General features: G+C 37.6%; 2 protein-coding genes and 1 pseudogene across 2 annotated transcripts; all 3 read left to right on the forward strand.

Moving 5' to 3' along the window:
• LOC114041492 overlaps positions 1-1,700 on the forward strand; it is a 2,669-nt pseudogene extending 969 nt beyond the window's left edge.
• Positions 1,701-7,433: 5,733 nt separating this feature from the next.
• Positions 7,434-8,393, forward strand: LOC114041479 (olfactory receptor 5M11-like). Its single transcript, XM_027859941.1, has one exon. It carries the CDS (start codon positions 7,434-7,436, stop codon positions 8,391-8,393), a length of 960 nt encoding a protein of 319 aa, XP_027715742.1.
• Positions 8,394-19,442: 11,049 nt separating this feature from the next.
• On the forward strand, positions 19,443-20,399 carry LOC114041477 (olfactory receptor 1030-like). The gene has a single exon (XM_027859939.1). The coding sequence runs from the start codon at positions 19,443-19,445 to the stop codon at positions 20,397-20,399; it is 957 nt and encodes a 318-aa protein (XP_027715740.1).
• Positions 20,400-20,621: the final 222 nt, after the last annotated feature.

A 20,621-nucleotide genomic window follows, 5' to 3' on the forward strand; every position in this document is an offset into this window, starting at 1 on the left:
AAGTTCTCCTCACACAGGGTGATCTTTGAAAAATGGTATAAACACAGAGCACCCTTAGTTAGACATTTTATATTTCCTGCATGAAAATGAGCTTGAAATACATAATTACTGCCTTGAGAATTTGTCCAGGCCTTGTATGGAATGACAGTTTGTTTAAGATGGTGAACATTACACCAGGGGAATAATTTTGTTTTTTCTTTTTCTTTTTTAATTCATCTTGACCTTAAATACAAAAAGACAAGAAAAAGAACATTCCTATCTACATAGCACAGTTGAAAAGGAGGATTAAATAGAAAACCATGAATTTCCATTTCACGTTCACTTTTTTGGAAACCCATGTAATAAATAGTACATATCATTTTCAAAGCTACTCTGATTTTCCTTCTAAGTTTATTTTTGTCCTGTGCTGTGCACTTTTTATTTTCTGTCTGCCTCTCCACCCCACCCTAGAGCTGCTACCATTAGACACAGAAATGTACATATGTATATATTCATGCAGTACAGATTTCTATTTTTCAGTTCTTTCTCTAGATGTGGATAGCATTTTCCTTCATTGGTCTTTTGTATCTGATTTGAGTATTTACAATACTCAAAATGACTTAGTTATTCAAAAAAGATGTTCTTAGAACAATATTGGTGTTACTGTGTACAACATTCTCTTGGTTCTGCTCATTTCACTATTCATTTATTCGTACAAGCATTTCCATGGTTTTCTAAAATCAACCAGCTCATCATTTTTATAACCCAATAGTGTTCCATCACAATCATATACCATAACTTGTTCAGTCATTCCCCAATTGAGGAGTATCCCCTCAATTTCCAGTTCTTTGCCACCACAAAGAGAGCTGCTATAAATAGGCTGGAATGTATAAGTTCCTTTCCTCTTTCCCTAATCACCTTGGGAAAGAGATCTAACAGTGATGTTTCTGGGTCAAAGTTTTGTAATTCTTTGGGGATAATTCTAGTTTGCACTCCAAAATGGTTGGATCAATTCCCAGGGAATCATTTTAAAGAGGCCATTCAAACATCTGAGTCTTCATGATTTCCCTGTTGGATTTTTAGTTGATAACCCCATTTAACAAAATGTATTATGCCTCAACAAAAGATATTTTCTCATGTAAGAGTTCATAAAATTACATGATAGATTTTTTCCCACATTTTTCAGTCCATCTGCTCAATCAACTAACTGGGCCTAAATGACTCACTATTTCAGGTACCCGTTGAATTGGGTTTGCCTTAGAAGATTACCTTTTAAGATCTTTTCTGGAATTATGATAATTTTATCTTCGTTTCTTTAACTTTTTAAGCTTAAGACAAAAAACAAACAAACAACAAAAAAGTAGCCTGATTCTTCTCCTCATTCCAATCAGCTCTGCATATCACAGCCAGTTATCAGTGTATGTGATAGCTTATGTTTCATGAAAATAATAATATGCTATGACCCTAATCAGATCCCCTCACTTCAATGGTTTCTCATTGCTTGCAGAATATTGACCAAATGGCATCCTAACATTTCAGACCCTTTAGACCAGTTTGCATTTCTGATTTTTCCTTGGGAGATCCTCATTGTCAATATTCTCTCTTTGACCACCCAGTCCTTCAGTGGAGTGGGGAGGGTGAATGATGCTAGCTGCACTCCATCTCATTCCACTGTGAAAGAAGAATGCTCTCAGATCTACAAGCAGATGTCAATCTGTTAATTAAAGAGTCTCATTAAAGAGGAACCCATTACTCCAGTAAAACTGTCTTTCATGCAGTTCTCTGAAATACTATGTGCCTTTTAGTCCCCGCATCTTTTCTCAAATCTCTCTGTCCATAAAATGACCCTGAACATGCAGTCACAGACACAATTCACAGAGTTGGAATAGATCCCTGAAGAGATCTTATCCAACCCATATATGAACATGAAATCCCTCAGCAACATCCCTGATAAATGGCCAGTCATTTTTTTCCTGAAGACATTAAGTGAGGATGAAACCACTGCCTTCTGAGGAAACTTGTTCTATTGTTGGACAACTGTAATAGTTAGGAAATCTTCCCTATGTCATGCATAGGCTTCCTGTTTTCGAACTTCATATATAGTTCCCAGTTCTGCCCTCTGGGACCATGAAAAACAAGTCTTATATCTCAACAACCCTTTCCTCCCACATAATAATCCTTCAAACACCTGAAGATAACTCTTACATCCCCATCTTGTCCAGGCTTCCTCCAATTATCACTTTTCATTAAGCCAAATTCTGTAAAGCACAGGTAGGACCTCCCCTCATATAGCATAAAGCCTTCTCTTATCATATAAGGTCATGATGAGCTTGCCTTTTATTGAATTCCTGATTGGCACATCATACGCTTCTCCCCAGCTAATAGTCTTACAGATGTTTTTGGAGATGTTGAGAGGCTAAGTGAAGTTATTTACCCAGGGTCACACAGTCAACATGTGTCAAAGGCACAAATTTGAGCAGTGGGCTTCATAACTTCAAAGTCAGCTGATTATCCATTTTTCCCACGCTATCTCTTAGTACCAGTCTGCATTGGCAGAGCTAGTTTCCTCCCTGGGGAATCCCACAAATTGATGAAATCAACACATCACAGACCCCTCACAATTATATACTTCACTAGTATTTAACTAAAAATAAACGCAAATCAGTCAACAGATTAAGCATCTAGTAAGTGTTATGTGCCAGGAATAAAAAAGACAAATAATTAAAGAGGAACGATAGTACAGAAGCAAGTGTGTGTGCTGGATTTGGAGTCAGAGAATCTGAATTCAAATCCTTGCTCTATTTTCTACTAGCTTTGTGACCTTTGACAAGAATCTTATTCTCTTTGGGCTTTAAATCTGTTATTTGTAGAATGAGGCAGGTTGGACTTGGTGGTCTCAAAGGTTTCTTCTTCATAAATCTATGACTTAATCCTATGAGAGACTTCACCTTCCCTGTTATTGAAAAATCATTACAGTTGTATCCAACCCTTCATGACCCCATGAAGTATCTTGGCAAAGATACTGGAGTGGTTTGCCATTTTGTTCTTCAGTTCACTTTAGAGATGAGGAACTGAGGCAGCAGGGTTAAGTGATTTGTTCAGGGTCACACAGCTAGTAAGTATCTAAGGCCAGATTTGAACTCAGGCCACATGTAATGTCACTTAGCTATGCAGTAAAAGAGTGGAGTTTTGACCTCAGAAATGCATTGGCCACTTCTCTGACTGTTTCCCTTGAAGCCCTCTGGTGAGGCTAGACCTGCTAACTCAGGACCCAACCCACTCCAGTGTGAGGCAACTTTTAAGTGATAGAAACTTCAATTTTCACTTTTCTCAACCTTCCTTTCTGGAAATTCCCTTTGTTGCTCCGTGTTCTGTCCTTCTGAAAGAGGAAGGAAACCACGTCATGACAATTAGAGAGCTTCAAATAGATCAAGTAATCACTCCTCCTGGGAAAGCCCTTTTAGTATGCCAGGTGAATTCTAACATCCCCCTAAGTCTTCTGTTCTGTGGGTTAATGACCTCAGAGTGAATGTGTTTAACTCAACCAGGAGCAGTTAAGAACAGCCTCTTGCAAAATCAATTAATGAATCAACAAGTACTTATTAAGCACATCAAATTTTCAGAAAAATGAGAAAGGAATTGAGTATCTTGAGACAAAAGAACAAGTAGAGAAGGGTTCAGATCTGTCCTGTTTATGTCAATACTTGGTTCCTGGCTGACCCAAAAAATGAGCAGAAGCAAGGTTCTTCTGCAATGTAATCTAAGAATCTAGAGTTTAGACAATGAGAGGACTTTAAGGAAAGAAGCTATGATCTGATTGTGCAAGGGCATGGTTCTTAAAGCAAGTCTCTGTGCCAAGTGTGACTCCAATTCCAGCAATTCCCAAATCACAGATAATTGGGGAAAATATACACATCCCTGATTCCTGCTTCTGACACTGTCTCCAGGGATTATGCAGCATGAAATCAGTTCTCTATCATTTCTTGGTACTTTTGACATATATGTTCTTCAGGGAGCAAATCCAATTTCTCAAACACAGATATAAATGCTTCTACATTTTACAGGTTGGGGAGATTCAGACAGAGTTTTCTTTTCCTTTGCAGGAAGGTGTGGGCATTCAAAGTCTTCAGGAACTCACAGGCCTTTTTTCTTCATTCCTAACCTGACCTTGAGCAGGACTTTTGAAGGACAACGTTTGCTTTGGAAAGAGGTACAGTGAGTATAGTGGCACTTGCTATCTTCCCTGGGCTATCAAATACTCTGGATAAAAAAAAATAAAAGTTGTCATTTATCTTTGGAAAATCTATTTCTAAAGACTTAAAATAAAAATGCAACTAAAAGATGAAAAAAAATCCTTGAAGTTGCATTCAGGTCATTCATTAGAATAATTGTCTGGAATGATAGATGATACAAAAATATGGGGAAAAAGAAAACAAAATCAGAAGTGTTGATTCCCGAAAAAAGATGATTGGATGACATAACTGAGATCACTAAAATTTTTCTTACCACATTTAGAGATAGAAATGCAATATATCAATCTATCTAAAGGAAAGAGGCAAAGAAAGGGACAGAGGGAGAAGAGGAGGAGGAAAGAGAGACAGGGAGAGGGAGAAGAGGGAGAAGAGAGAGAATGTTGAATGAGAGAAAACTAATGCTTTTAGATGCAAATTGATTCTGTTAAGGTCACACAGAGAGCCACTGGGAACACTGAGATTCACACATAAGTGCCTGACTTCACATTGAAGGCTATTTGGGCTGTATCACACTGTCTTTAAACACAAAAATGTACAAAGTGTAGAAAGCATTCTGCACTATAAGTCAGGAGATCTGGGTTTTAGGTCTGCATTTACTATTAGTTATGTGGCCTCTGACAAGTCACTTCTCCCCAGAACTCAATTATGTGCCATTAGATAAGCTCCAAGAGCCCTTCCAGTTCTATAATTCTGTGATTCTATGAATGAACTCTAAGTGTGTGTGTGTGCATGTGTGTGTGTGTGTGTGTGTGTGTGTGAGAGAGAGAGAGAGAGAGCTCATAGGCACTTAATGAATTCTTGCTGACCGATCATCTATCATGTTGGTAAAGGAAGAGGGGGGATGATTGGAGCTGATTATCAATATTTTATTTTGAATTTTCTGTAGAATTGAGAAAGGACTAGACAAGGTGTTAGTCACTAGGTTGGTAATGACAGGAATATTTGAAAATATTTCATAAAAGGAAAAGAAACTACCTATGTTGGGAGATAAGAATGGAACTGAGGCAGGTTTTCTGTCTCCCCTTTCTCTCACCAAATGTAATGTATCCAGACAAATCCATGTAGTGCAGAGAACACAGAATTTGAGGGTGGTGAATCTGGGTTTGAATCCTGGCTCTGCCACAACCTGTTACAACCTGTGTAACCTTATAGAAATCACTTCAGCTCTCAAGGAATCAGTTTCTTCATCTGTAAAATGAGGACCTTAGAGAGTTGATCTTTAAGGTTTACAGAACATCTGTCTAAAAATTAAAATGAAATTTATGGAATTGCTTATTAATACTTCACATCTCAAGGGTTAGTAATCAGGGGTGCTACTGTGAAAATGCTTTAGAATTATTGAGTATATTCCCATCTAGGATTCCATTTCATCACAGGATCATAGGATTTAGACCTCAGAAATCACCTAATCTAACTTCCTTTATTTTAAAGATGAGGAACCAGGCTCAGAGAAGATAACTGATGTGGCCAAGGACATACAGCTAGCTAGTAAGACTCAAGGCTGGGTCTTCTCACTGTACATCTAATGCTCTTTCAATTGTTCTCGGCTACTTTTCTGGATAGAGTAGACTGCAGATAGAAGAGGGAGACAAGGATTAGCGTATCCCTTTTACAGAGAGGAGAAGGAAGGCTCACAGAGGCAAAGTATCTTACAGGATGTCAGTGACTGAGTTGGGATTTGAACCAGGACAATTTGACTCCAAATCTCGAGCTCATTTCTCTACATTGTACAGGGAAAATATGATATTGAGGCTACTGAAGAAAATGTTTCCTCAACTGGAAAAGGTAAGAAATTATATAACAAGATACACATTGAAATGAAATTAGCTGGAGTTTTGCCTCTACATTGAGCTGAAGGGAGAGATGTGGGGACACCTATCTGCCAAGGAAAGATTAGGGATTACAGAGAGATGTTCCTCCAAGATGCTCCTCGATTGTGACTTTCTGGGGATGGGGGAATAACTTAGAAGAAACCTAGTTTAAGTACCTTACCTGCTGCAAAGATTTAGTGAAGTGCTCAAGGGACTGTACTTGCAGAGTCAAATATCTATTCATGTCCAGAAAATACAGTATTTCATCTTCCCTTAGGCAACTTCACCCTGCTCCTATTATTATGAGGCTAAAGCTACTATTCCTCCCTTCCCCCTACTCTAGCAGCCTCCTCAGAAAATCACTCAAACAATGGTAAAGAACACTCTATCACTGTTGTGTATTCTTAAGATAATGCATTAACATACGCTAGCACAGTCCTGCATATGTGCAGTCCAAGTTTGGGGACCAGTGTCAGTTGTGCCCCAAGCACCACTCCATCCCTCCCCCAAATATCCTAAAAGCTTGTGAGTTTTTAAAATCACTTCACTACTATAGAAGCGATTAAAGAGAAATGGAGTTAGAGAATTAGGATTAGTTAACAAGTCACTTTTCCATGTAGCAGTCTTTTAAGTAATTGAATACAACCATCATGCCCCCAATTTTTCTCTTCTCCAGTTAAATATTCTTTGCACTGATCTTCATATGATGAGGCCATTTAGAATTCTAGGTGCATTGCCCATCATAAAATATTGTTCACAGAAATGAACAAAATATTCCAGATGTGTCACGACCAGGTACAATTTCCTTCTTAGTCTAGGACACCCTGGGTCTATTTATATATAAAACCATTTACGTTCAATATTTTGGCTGCCATATATACTATTGATTAATAATAGTGAGTTTGTAATCCCTTCCAACTTTCAAGTCCTCAAATCAAACTCTCAAAGCCATTCAACATTTTGCTGTTCAAGAGCAAAACATTAGGATTCATTTTTTTGTGTATTTTTATGTGTGTTTATATGTAGGGGTGTGTGTGTTTAGAACAGAAGTCCTTTAGAAATAGAGGATGACAGTCTGAAACACAAGAGAATTTTGCAAATTTCTTCAAAAACAAATTCAGTATGCTTTAATGGATTAACACTATATTTGGTGGCAAAAAACCTACATGCGAATCCATATGCCCAATATTGTAACATTGGGCATATCTTTTATATCTCATGGGCCTGTTTCCTTCTCAGTAAAATCATCACAGCAGCACTCCCTCTCTATGTTTCTTAGGGTTGTCGTGAAGGAAATTTTCTGTGAAATGCAAAGAGCCACGTTACATGATCTTTGATTTATTTCTCCTTTGTTTCCATTACTGTCAGAAGATCACAAAGACCCAAGGAAATGCCAAGCCAAAATGGCAGCACTAGATTAACTGAATTTGTTCTCCTTGGACTCACAGAACGTCCTGAACTACAACATATCCTGTTTGTGGTTTTCCTTGCAATCTACATCCTCACCCTGTTAGGAAACCTTGGAATGATCATTTTGATCAGGCTTGAGGCCCGCCTGCACACTCCCATGTACTTTTTTCTTACTAACTTGGCTTTTGTAGACATGTGCTATTCTTCCAATGCAACCCCTCAGATGCTGGCTAATTTCTTATCTGAAAGGAAGACCATTTCCTTTGCTGGTTGTTTCATACAGTGTTACATTTTCATTGCTTTGCTGCTCACTGAGTTTTACATGTTGGCTGCCATGGCCTATGACCGCTATGTCGCCATCTGTAGCCCACTACACTACAGTGTGAAGATGTCCAGGAGAGTCTGTATCTGCCTGGCCACCTTCCCCTACATTTATGGCTTCTCTGATGGGCTTCTCCAATCCATCCTGACATTCCGCTTGTCCTTCTGTAGATCCAACATCATCAATCACTTCTACTGCGCTGATCCCCCTCTCATCAAGCTGTCCTGCTCTGATACCTATGTCAAAGAACATGCCATGCTCATCTCGGCTGGGTTCAACCTCTCCAACTCGCTGGTCGTCATTCTCATCTCCTATGCCTTCATCTTGGCAGCCATTCTCCGCATTCACTCTGCTGAGGGAAGGAGGAAGGCATTCTCCACCTGTGGTTCTCACATGATGGCTGTTACTTTGTTTTATGGGACTCTCTTCTGTATGTATGTGAGACCACCCACTGATAAAAGTGTTGAGGAATCCAAAATCATAGCTGTGTTATACACTTTTGTGAGTCCTGTGCTGAACCCACTCATTTATAGTCTGAGAAACAGGGACGTGAAAGCAGCTTTGAGGAATGTGCTCAGGAGGAATCCACTGAAGATGATGGCTTCAAATGCATCATAGGCCCTACTTATTTCAATCAAATGGCCCTGTACTTGGATACATTGGATGAGTAATGTATCTACTGTGCCAAAGTCTCAGTTTCTACATGAGAGAAAGGAATGGGACAAAAATTAAAATTATACAAACACTACAGATTCTTTGTGCATTTTAACCTTATTTCATATCAGATTTTCCATAAGTAGTAAAGAAACTCCCCTAAAAATCATCTTTGGTGGAGCTCTCAGCAGAGACAAATCCAAAAGTACACAGAGCCTTTTCATATTTCCTAGTGCATTAAGAATATTCCTAAAATATGGGTCTGACCACAGCACTCCACTACTCTAAGAAATCCTGTGGCTACTCATTCATTCAAGAATGAAATTCAAACTTATCTGTTTGGGAATTAAAGTCCTTAACAATTTAACTCCAATTTGGCTTTCCAAATTTATTATTTTTATTCTATAATATTATATTTTATTTGTGCTATAACATTCCCCTTTACAGAATCAATGGTCCAGTCAAACTAGTCTTCTGGTTTTTCCATTCATGCTCTGTTTCATCTATTCTCTCGTTTTTATGTTTTTAAACAATCCAATGTATTTTATTTTTAATTTATGGAATAAAGCAAGTATTTCTATAACACAGTAAAATTAAAAAAACATGATTGCACATGAAACTGCAAAACTACTGTTTTTTTTACTGTGCAGTTACTATTGTGCTGCCATTTTGGCTTGGCATTTCCTTGGGTCTTTGTGATCTTCTGACAGTAATGGAAACAAAGGAGAAATAAATCAAAGATCATGTAACGTGGCTCTTTGCATTTCACAGAAAATTTCCTTCACGACAACCCTAAGAAACATAGAGAGGGAGTGCTGCTGTGATGATTTTACTGAGAAGGAAACAGGCCCATGAGATATAAAAGATATGCCCAATGTTACAATATTGGGCATATGGATTCGCATGTAGGTTTTTTGCCACCAACTGAATCTACTATGAAACTACTATGAAACTACTATGAAACTGAATCTACTATGTACAACTTGCTATTTCTTATAAATATACAATTAAATCATCATGTATGTTTCTGTTTTTTTTCTTCCCTCTTCCCCTCCCCCCGTCTTAGAGATGGCCACCATTAGACTCCAATAGGTATATGTGTTTGTGTGTAAAATTATGCTATACATACTTCTATCATGCCTGGGAAGGAGTCTCTATTCACCTCTGTCTTTTAGAATCCCATAGCTTTCTCCAAATCTCAATTCAAGTGCTAATTCCACCAAAAGGCCTTTCTGATTCTCCCAAATGTAATTTTCCTTTCCTTCCAAGTCATTTAATATTTTTTTGTCTATTTTGTATAGTTAGTCAAGTAAGTTAGTCCTCTAGGATTTAATAAGCATGATATGAAGCTCTGAGAATACACATACAAGTGGAAAGAAATATAGTCCACACTCTCCAAGAGCTTGCATATTAATGTAGAAAGACACCAATCAAAAGGAAGTTGAAAAGAGGAATGAGACATGACTGGTCTGGGTTGTCATCCAATTAGAGGAGTGGAGATTATTTCAATTTGTATATCCTAGAGCAGGGGTGAGGTTTCAGTATGAAGAGCAGGGGCATTATATAGGAAGTTTGGGCAGAATGGAGAGAAAACACACATGCACATACATATATGAATATATGCACACATTTTCATACATATGCATGTATACATCTATCCATTTATATCTATAAAACAATTAATATATATCCATTTCTAGATATATAGATATGTGCTCACACATGTATGTACACATGTGTGAGTATATATATATTATATATATATATGTATATATACACACACATGCATATAGTTGTGTGTATTCTGCTGTTTTTCCCCACAATAGAACATAAGTTCCTTAAAGGAACTGGTTAATTTCTTTCTTCCTCCCACTCAATAAAGTGCTTAATAGACGTTGATTTTAAATGAACTATCTAGAAGCTTGAAGGTCATTCCCACATTTGATATTGCATTGTTTTATGTATTTGAAGACTTGTCCTATGATAATGATTTGTTTGGTTTAAAAGATGATCCATGATGCAACATGAAGGAGTATTTCCAAACCCAATGATGCCAACTGAAGCACAAAATATACCAAATAAACATACTTGCAATTAAATAAGTAATTCAATAATACATAAAACAAAATTCATAATATCATAAATCTAATTCAATGTTTTTAGTAAAGATGATTCCACCAATTATTATTTTCTCTGGGAATATTTACCCAAATGACTCTTGATTCTTTGGAATGTGCTAGAAAATGTTTCAAGGAGAAAAGCATCAAACTGCCAAGAAGGAATAAGGTCATACAGTGAGACTCATTGAGCATTCCCCTGATAGCTCACACTAGATCTTACCCTTGTTCAAATGGAGGTCTGTCCATTGCAGTTTTCCTTCTCTCTGTGGCCTGTTTTATCCCATTTAGGAAATAGCAGTGTGTTAATGGGGGATCTCTGAATGTAACCTTAGAGATTGTGCTCGAGGAAAGCAGTGAGAGTGGTAGTATCTCTCAAAAAAATGTTATAAACACTAAACAAATTGTAGAGATTCTTGGCTGGGAGACATCTGTTCTGGACATTAGAAGACATTTTGAAATGCTCACACAGCTGTTGTGGCAATGAAGAAAAGCTCTTGGAGACTTCAAGCATTACTGAAATGGCAGTTAGTATTCCTTACATAACAGAGAAATTATTCATATTTCCCTGGTTCTATTGTTCAGTTATTTTTCAATCATCTCTGACTCTTCATGACCTTGACCTTGTTTGGAGAAACAAGGTCATGAAGAGTCAGAGATGATTGAAAGTTTTTTTGGCAAAGATGCAGGGGTAATTTGCCATTTCCTTCTCCAGATGATTTTATAGACAAGGAAACTGAGAGAAATAGGGCTAAGTGACTTGCAAAGGATCACACAGCTACTAAGTATCTGAGGCCAGATTTTAACTCAGGAAGATGAGTCTTCCTTACTTCTAGGCCCAGCATTCTATGTAGCTGCCCAAAATACCTCAGCAAATTGGAAGAAATGATTACATTGGTCTATCCTGGCTTTGAATTCAGGTTTGGCTGATTTAAATTAACGTCAAAAAGTTTGAAACTAATTTTAAGTTATTCTAATAATAAAAGACAGATCAATTAACTAAGCTTATCATCATCTTATTTAGTTAAATTATATGTGGAGGACATCATACAAAATGCCACATTGGATGAATCAGAAGCTTGAATTACTGTTGCTAGGAGAAATATCAACAATCTCAGATATGTAGATGATATGACTCTGATAGCAGAAAGTAAAGAGGAATTGAGAAACCTATTGATGAGGGTGAAAGAAGAGAGTATAAAAGCTGACTTGAAACTTAACATCAATAAATCTAAGATCTTGGCAACTTATCCCATCACTTCCTGGCAAAAAGAGGAAGAAGAAATGGAAACAGTGTCCCATTTTCTATTCTTGGGCTCAAAGACAACTGCAACCATGAAATTAAAGGACATTTGTTCTTTGGGAGGAAAGCTGTGGTAAATCTGACAGCATACTAAAAAGAAGAGACAGCATCTTGCCAATAAAGGCCCATGTAGTCAAAACTATGGTTTTTCCAAGAAAACTATGGGTTTTCTTATGGCTAAGAGAGATGGACTTTGAGTAAAGATAAGCCCTGCCCAATCGATGCTTTTGAATTGTGATACTGAAGAAGACTATTGAGAATCCCTTGGACAGCAAGGAGATTAAATCAGTCAAAACTTAAAGAACTTGGGGGAAGAGCCAAGATGGCACAGTAAAAGCAATGACTTGCTTGAGCTCTCCCCTGAACCCCTCCAAACACCTGTAAAAAGTGGCTGTAAACAAATTCTACAGCAACAGAACCCAGAAAAAGATAGAGGGAAACAAATTTGCAGCCCAAGACAACATGGATGGGTAATTGAAAGTTAAATTGCGCTGAGCTGGGAGAGAAACACAGTTCAGCATGGGTGTACCGGCAAAACAGGCCTCAGTGAACCTGGAGAAGGCCTCAGGAGACTGAATCACAGACAGCTGTGGCAGTTTCCAGACTTCTCAACCCACGAACACCCAAAACAACTTAGAAGGTCAGTAAAAAAAGTGTGTGACTGCAGTAAGAGAAGTTCTGTCCTAGCCCTAGTCCCTGTGCATGGCTCCAGGGTGGCGGCTGCCTCCAGAGCCTCCAGGCCCACAGACTGAGGAGGAATCAAGTGGCTGGTCAGAGGGGGATTGCAGATATCTCTTTGCTGGTGCTGAGTCAGGATTCTCTTGCTTTGCCCATGCTTAGATCTGGGTCACAGTTCTAGGTAGCAGTCTTGGGGTAAGGAGGACTGTTGGTGTAGTGGAGCTTGTGGTGGCAGTGAAGAGGGAATCCTCCTCACAGTTCCAAGGCAGGAAAGAGTGCTTGTGGTCACTCATAGACCAGAGCACAGACCAGGAAAGGAGTAAGGATCTCCCCCTGATCATACCAACTTGGAAGAACTGAAAATTTACAGGTCCCTAGAAGTATCTCTGAAAACAACTACAGAAAACCCCCAAAGCTTGGGACAGTACATTCTCCACACTGCAAACAGACTCCTACCTTAACAAAGATTTTAAAACTCAACTAATTGGCTGAGATCATGAACAAACTGTGCAAAAAAAAGTCAGACCATAGGGTCTTACTTTGGTGACAAAGAAGATCAAAACATACAACCAGAAGAAGAAAACAAAGTCAAAGCTCCTATGTCTAAAGCCTCCAAGAAAAATATAATTGGTGTCAGCCCATAGAAGAGCTCAAAAGGAATTTTGAGAACCAAGTAAGAGAAATAGAGTAAAATCTGAGAAGAGAAATGAGAGTGATGCAAGAAAATCATGAAGAACTAGTCAATAGTTTGCTAAAGGAGACCCAAAAAATATTGAAGAAAATAACACCTTAAAAAATAGACTAACCCAAATGGCAAAAGAGGTCCAAAAAGCCAATGAGGAGAAGAATGTCCTAAAAATCAAAATTGGCCAAATGGAACAGGATGACCAAAAGCTTACTGAAGAAAATACTTCCTTAAAAATTAGAATAGAGCAATTGATAGCAAGTGATTTTATGAGAAATCAAGACACTGTAAAAGAAAGCCAAAAGAATGAAAAAAAATAGAAAACAATGTGAAATATCTCATTGGAAAAACAACTGACCTGGAAAATTGATCCAGGAAAGATAATTTAAAAATTGTTAGATTGTCTGAAACCATGATCAAAAAAAGAGCCTAGACATTATCTTTCAGGAAATTATCAAGGAAAACTGCCATAATATTCTAGAACCAGAGGGCAAAATAGAAATTGAAAGAATCCACTGATCACCTCCTGAAAGAGATCCATCAATGAAAATTCCTAGGAATATTGCAGTCAAATTCCAGAGTTCCCAGGTCAAGGAGAAAATATTATACGCAGCAAGAAAAAAAAAAAAACTCAAGTATTGTGGAAGCACACTCAGGATAACACAGGATTTAGCAGCTTCTACATTAAGAGACCACAGGGCTTGGAATATAAGGTTCTGGAGATCAAAGGAGATAGGATTGCAACCAAGAATCACCTACCCAGCAAAACTGAGTATAACCTGTTAGGGGGAAAATTGGACATTGAGTGAAATAGAAGACTTTCAAGTATTCTTGATGAAAAGACCAGAGAGGAATAGAAAATTTGACTTTCAAATACAAGACTCGAGTGAAACATAAAAAGGTAAACAGGAAAGAGATCACAAGGGCCTTATTAAGGTTGAACTATTTATATTCCTTCATGGAAAGATGATATTTATAACTCATGAAAACTTTGTCAATATTAGGGTAGTCGGAGGGAAAAATATATGTATGTATGTATAGATAGATAGATAGATAGATAGATAGATAGATAGATAGATAGATAGATAGATAGATAGATGGCACAGGGTGAGTTGAAGATGTAGGTGTAATATCTGGAGAATAAAATTAAAGGGTGAGAGAGGATTATACTGGGAGAAAGGGAAAGGTAGAATGGGGTAAATTATCTCACATAAAACAGAAAAGGAAAGGCTTTTACAGTGGAAGGGAAATGGGGGAAGGTGCAAGGGAATGAGTTAATATTATTCTCATTGGATTTGGTTTATGAAGGGAATAACACACACAATCAATTGGGTATGTAAATCTATCTTACCCTGCAGGAATGTAGGAGGGAAGGGGATAAGAGAGCAGGAGGATGATAGAGGGGAGGACAGATTAGGGGAGGGGGTAATAAGAAGCAGACACTTCTAAGGAGGGACAGGGTCAAAAGACAGAATAGAATAAATGGGATGAGGACAGGATTAAGGGAAATATACTTAGTTTTTCACAACATTACAACTATGGAAGTGTTTTGCATGACTACGCAAGTATAACCTGTAAAGAGTTGCTTGCCTTTTCAAGGAGGGAAGGTTGGGAGGGAGAAAGGGAGAAAATTCGGAACCCAAAGTTTTAAAAAACAAATGTCAAAAATTGTTTTCACATGCAATTGGGAAATAAGATATACAGGCAACGGGGCATAGAAATCTGTCCATCCCTACAGGAAAATGGAAGGGGAAGGTGATAAGAGGAGTGGGGGAGATAGAAAGGAGGGCAGATTAGAGGAAGGGGTATTCAGAATGCATGTCATTTTGGGGTGGGGTGAGGGATGAGATCGGAAGAAAATTTGGAACTCAAAATCTTGTGGAAGTGAATGTTGAAAACTAAAAATAAATAATTTCATTAAAAAAATAAAAAAAATAAAAAAAAACACTTAAAGAATTTAATTTACACTATTGACTGGAAGGTCAAACATTAAAGCTGAAGCTTAAATACTTTGGACGCATAATAAGAAGACAGGACTCATTGGAAAAGACCTGGACATGGGGAAAAATTGAAGGACAAAGAAAAAGGGGACAGCAGAGGACTGGAGAGATAGATGGTCACATTGAAGCAAGGAACATCAACTTGGACATAATTTGGGAGATAATTGAAGGATAGAAGGTCCTTGCACGCTCTGGTCCATGTGGTCATGAAGATTCATATATGATGGAATGACTGAACAACAACTATTAACCAAAACAGCAAAAAAACAAAAAGGAAGGAGTAAATATCCTTACAGTGGGGGGAACACCTTCATGTAAGAAATCAAAAAATTTTGTAAGTGTAATGGGAGTTGACATATACACAGAATGCTACACATACACATGCAGACACACACACACACATATATACTAACACACATATATTCACACATACAGACGTGCATATATATGTGTGTACATATACACATGCATAATACACATTTATAGTGAGAATGCACAAAGGAGAATAAAGGGAATCAGATAATCTACAAAATGAACAATAATACCAGGAGTTATCAAGAGTTGCTTATTAGATTACAAATTATGGTATAAGTAAAACACATATGTCTTAGGAATCAGAATCTTTGTGTTCTAATCATAGCTCTGACACTAACCCATAGTGTCATCTTGGTTGAGTAACTTCTTGCTTGGCCTCAGATTCCGCATCATTACTATGAGATAGGTTTTATGATGTTCAAAACCTATTCTGTTTCTAAAATCTGATAATTCTTTGTCTCTTGTGACTTGTTCCATGATAATGATTTATTTTGGATAAAAGTTGATCTGTGATGCAATCTGATAGGATATTTCAACAAATGAGGTCCCAGGTGAACACCACAAAAATTCTTCATACAAACTCACTTGAAAAAAATAAATAAGTAAATGGCACAGTATCACACAATCCAAACCCATGTTTACAGCAAAGATGATTTCAGCAATTATGATTTTTCTCTGGAGACATTTACCCAAGGGACTCTTGCTTCTTTGGGAGGTATTAGAGAAATGCTTCAGGGAGAAGGGCCTCAAATTGCCAGAAAGTTATAAACCATCCACCCAGATTCATCCACAAGGCCACAGGTGTCTCTAAGGAGAGTTTGCCCTTGCTCAGGTAGGTTGGGCCATTTGAGGCATCATGTACTTCCCAAATAGAACTCAGCTTTCCAGCTATCTAGCTTGTTTTCATTCCTTTGAGGGAGCAATTGGGTGGTGATGGAGGTGGAGGGGAATACCTGAATAGAAGCTTGAAGGCTGTGCCAGTGGAAATGAGTGAGTGTCGCTGGCATCTGTAGGCACTTCCTAAGAAAAAGGCTTCAAACACTGAAATGGCAGAAATTGTCCTTCATGACTTGACAGGCATTCTGTGGTCCAGTGTAGAATTGCAATGGCATAATTCATATAGAAGGGCAATCATTATTGTCATGTTGGCCACTGAATCCTTACATTCCCCATCGTGTGTCAGTCAAATAGCACTGAAGTATTGATTTGAGCCACCAAATCAGCAGATGACACAGACATATTATTCTCAAATTCAACCTACATACCCAATGATACAAAATCACAGGGAAAATGGAGTTTGGAATTTAAAGTTTTTTTTTTTATATTTAGAATATAAAGTATTGAATGCTAGATTTGAATTAGACCTGAAATGAACTAGATCTTTCTTGGATTTCTCATTTTGTTATATAATGGTTTAGGTATACTTAATAGTTTTTGTTACCTAAAATCATATGAAAATGTCATGTCTGTGTTTATCCACATCACTCGCAAAAATAATGCCAAGGACCAAAAATAGATTACTGGACAACTTCACTAGCTTCCCTCCCTTAACTTGATATTGAATAAATATTTTCCCTTTGGATTTGGCCATTTAACTCAAAAACTGGATTGGATTTTATTAACATGGATTTTTCTCTTTAGCAATTTAGTTTCCAACTGATTCATGCCTGCTTATCCTGAAGGAATTTTTGTTTATGTCCTTCTACAAATTTGCCATAGGAGTTATACCCAGAGTGCTGATGCCTTTCACACTTTATTGTAATGTGACAAGTATAGTAGTGGAAGACTCTGGCTACCTATTTGTCATCTCTCACCCTTGCCATGTCAGCAGCATGTCATGCCTATATTTCCCTTTTGATGGCTTTTATTTCCATCTTTAGTATTCCCTAATACATTACATATTACAATGTGTATGTCGCCAGTGTGGGTCTTGATTGACTTCTAGGACGTATCCATTTTCAATTCTTTAGATATCACTTTTTAAATGTCGCTCAACTCTATAATAACTCTGGAAAAAAATTTGCATTAAAAACATAAATCTCTGTTTCTAGGGGAAGATTAGAGAGATTAAAGTGGCTTTGACATTTCCTGAAGGAAATATGGCCTGCTCCCTTTCTCCTATTTAATTCTGAACCCAACTTATTTTTCATTTGTGCTGTCCATACCTACTGTGGTATATCCAGATTGGTCTGTCTGTCTGTCTGTCTGTCTGTCTGTCTATCTATCTATCTATCTATCTATGTCTGTTTATCTATGTATATCTAGATATATAGATAGATCCATGTATCTATCTCTCTCTCTCTCTCTTTCTCTGTCTATATTTACAATCTAGATATAGATAAGATTTAATTTATCTAGATTTGGTAGATCAACAGACACACAGATTTAGAAAAGTTCTAAAGGTCAGATATCTCAAAATGTAATTCACAATCTGGTCAATATAAATTCTTCAAGTCATTCCAGTGTGGGTGGTCAAGCCAAATTCTTTTGAATGGTTATCAATCACTTTCAGGAGGCTTTGCATTGTTCTATGAGGCATGCAAACAGCACAAAATCAGTTGAAAACAGAAACGTCTAAATGACTTCACCATCTATATGAATTCTTCCTTCAAATTACATGCTGTACTGGGTCTCTTCCATTTCAATAGCAAACACCAATGATAAGTAGACATTGCCCTACTGTATGTCCCCTGGGATGATTAAGATGGGAGGGACATGGAATGAGGTTATTTTTGTTGTTGTGTCTGCCAAATTTTTTGAATCATTTTGATGTATGAATGGGAGATACCTTGTTGGAAGAGAAATTTAAAGGCAATATTATGTTCTTTCAAATAAAATTCTTTTTTCATTTTCAAGAAGTAATAAGCAGGGAAGAGTTTATGTCCTATACATGTTTTTATACATCAGTTTTAAAATGATAACTATAGGGGCAGCTAGGCGCAGTGGATGGAGCACTGGCCCTGAAGTCAGGAAGACCTGAGTTCAAATCCAGCCTCAGATCAAACACTTGACACTTACTAGCTGTGTGACACTGGGCAAGTCACTTAACCCCAATTGCTTAAAGAAAAAAAAAATTTAAAAAAAGAAAAAATGATAACTATATGATATATTTTAGAATATTTCTTGCACAATGTAACAATACATAGTCATGCAAGAGCCAAGGTTCCCATAAAAGTTATTGTCTAAAATAGTTAATTTCCTGACAACTACTACTAGCAAAACATCACAGATCCAGAGAATGTACAAATCCATGGATTTTAAGTATGGGGAGGGGTTTGGTGGAATGTGCCAGCTAGTGATGAATTTTTTTTTTTTAATGTCTGTTGACTTCCGGTGAAGTTTGGATTGATATGTACTAGGGATATTTAGGATAAGATTCATGTTTTGTGTAGGAATTAGAATAGATGAACTCTGCATTAATAGGATTCCATGAAACATTGCTGTGTCTGTATTTCTGATGAAAGTGGCCCCAAAGTCACATTCACTTTGATTTCACACACTGAATGTAACACAATTCAATAAAGATAGCATTAAATTGGCAGTAAAAAAATATGGATTGTACATAGACTCCTTAGGCCCTCACTATATCCTTCTGTTTCCTTAGGTGAATCACTTAACCTCCTCCGGGCCTCAGTTTCCTTATTTCTAAAATAAGATGATGAGTTTTAATGATCTATAAAAATCGATAAACAGCTTAGATTATATGTCTCTATACATACATCTGGGAATAGTTATGTATGTTTATATGTAAGAGAGAGAGAGAGAGAGAGAAGAAAGTGTATGGATGTATGTGTATGTGTGTTTATGAGAGACAGAACAAGAGAAGCGAGGGGGATGAAAGAGAGGAAAGAGAGACACTTGGAGATTTATTTCTCATTGTCCTCCAATATTTATTTTAATCCATCTAAGTGGAAAATGCAGATCCCTAAAGAAATGAAGAGAAGGAATCACACACTGGTGACTGAATTTATTCTTTTGGGATTAACTGAACGTCCAGAGCTACAGCCAATCCTTTTTGTGCTATTTTTAGCAATTTATCTCATCACTGTAGGAGGGAACCTGGGAATGATGCTGGTGATAAGGACAGATTCCCGCCTCCACACTCCTATGTACTTCTTTATTGCTAGTTTATCGTGCCTAGACCTATGCTATTCTACCAATGTCACCCCCAAGATGCTAGTAAACTTCTTATCAGAGAAGAAAACAATTTCATGCCCTGCTTGTTTGGTTCAGTGTTATTTCTTCATTGCCATGGTGATTACAGAATATTACATATTAGCAGTTATGGCCTATGACAGGTCCATGGCCATCTGTAACCCCTTGCTCTATAGTAGCAAGATGACAAGAGCTGTCTGCATCCGCCTCATCGCTGCGCCTTACATCTATGGGTTTCTTACTGGTCTGATGGAAACTATGTGGACATATCGTTTGACTTTCTGTGGTTCCAACATAATCAACCACTTTTATTGCGCTGACCCGCCCCTCATACGACTCTCGTGTTCTGATACCTTCATCAAAGAAATATCCATGTTTGTGGTTGCAGGATTTAATCTCTCCAACTCTCTGTTCCTCATTGTTATCGCCTATATCTTTGTTCTCATTGCCATCGTGAGAATGCGTTCAGCAGAAGGTAGGCGCAAAGCCTTCTCTACTTGTGGGTCTCATCTTGTGACGGTGATTGTATTTTATGGGACCCTATTTTGCACATATGTTAGACCACCTACTGATAAATCAGTGGAACAGTCAAAGATCATAGCTGTTTTCTATACCTTTGTGAGCCCCATGTTGAACCCCATCATCTACAGTCTAAGAAACAAGGATGTGAAAGAAGCATTTCGTAAATTGGTCAGAAAAAATGTACTGTCTAAATAACATGTTACTTAAATATTCTGAAGGATCTGTGATCTCATCAATGACAGTCTACCAATCTGGACGTTGATACATACCACAACCTATCTCAATCTCTTCTGTCAGTTTTTATCAATGATTTTTCCTAAATATTCTAAAGTTCGTCCTCCCAATGTGCTGAGGATCTTCCTTGGGTTCTTTTAACATTAGACTGATATCGATACATTACATTGGCTGTCCCTTTTT

Source organism: Vombatus ursinus, unplaced genomic scaffold (genome assembly GCF_900497805.2).
Source record: "Vombatus ursinus unplaced genomic scaffold, bare-nosed wombat genome assembly UNPS02014174.1, whole genome shotgun sequence".
Taxonomy (NCBI): Eukaryota; Metazoa; Chordata; class Mammalia; order Diprotodontia; family Vombatidae; genus Vombatus; species Vombatus ursinus.

Bases quoted from the DNA above. Each gene is read 5' to 3' on its own strand.
- LOC114041479 (XM_027859941.1), top strand. From the start codon at position 7,434: ATGCCAAGCCAAAATGGCAGCACTAGATTAACTGAATTTGTTCTCCTT.
- LOC114041477 (XM_027859939.1), top strand. From the start codon at position 19,443: ATGCAGATCCCTAAAGAAATGAAGAGAAGGAATCACACACTGGTGACT.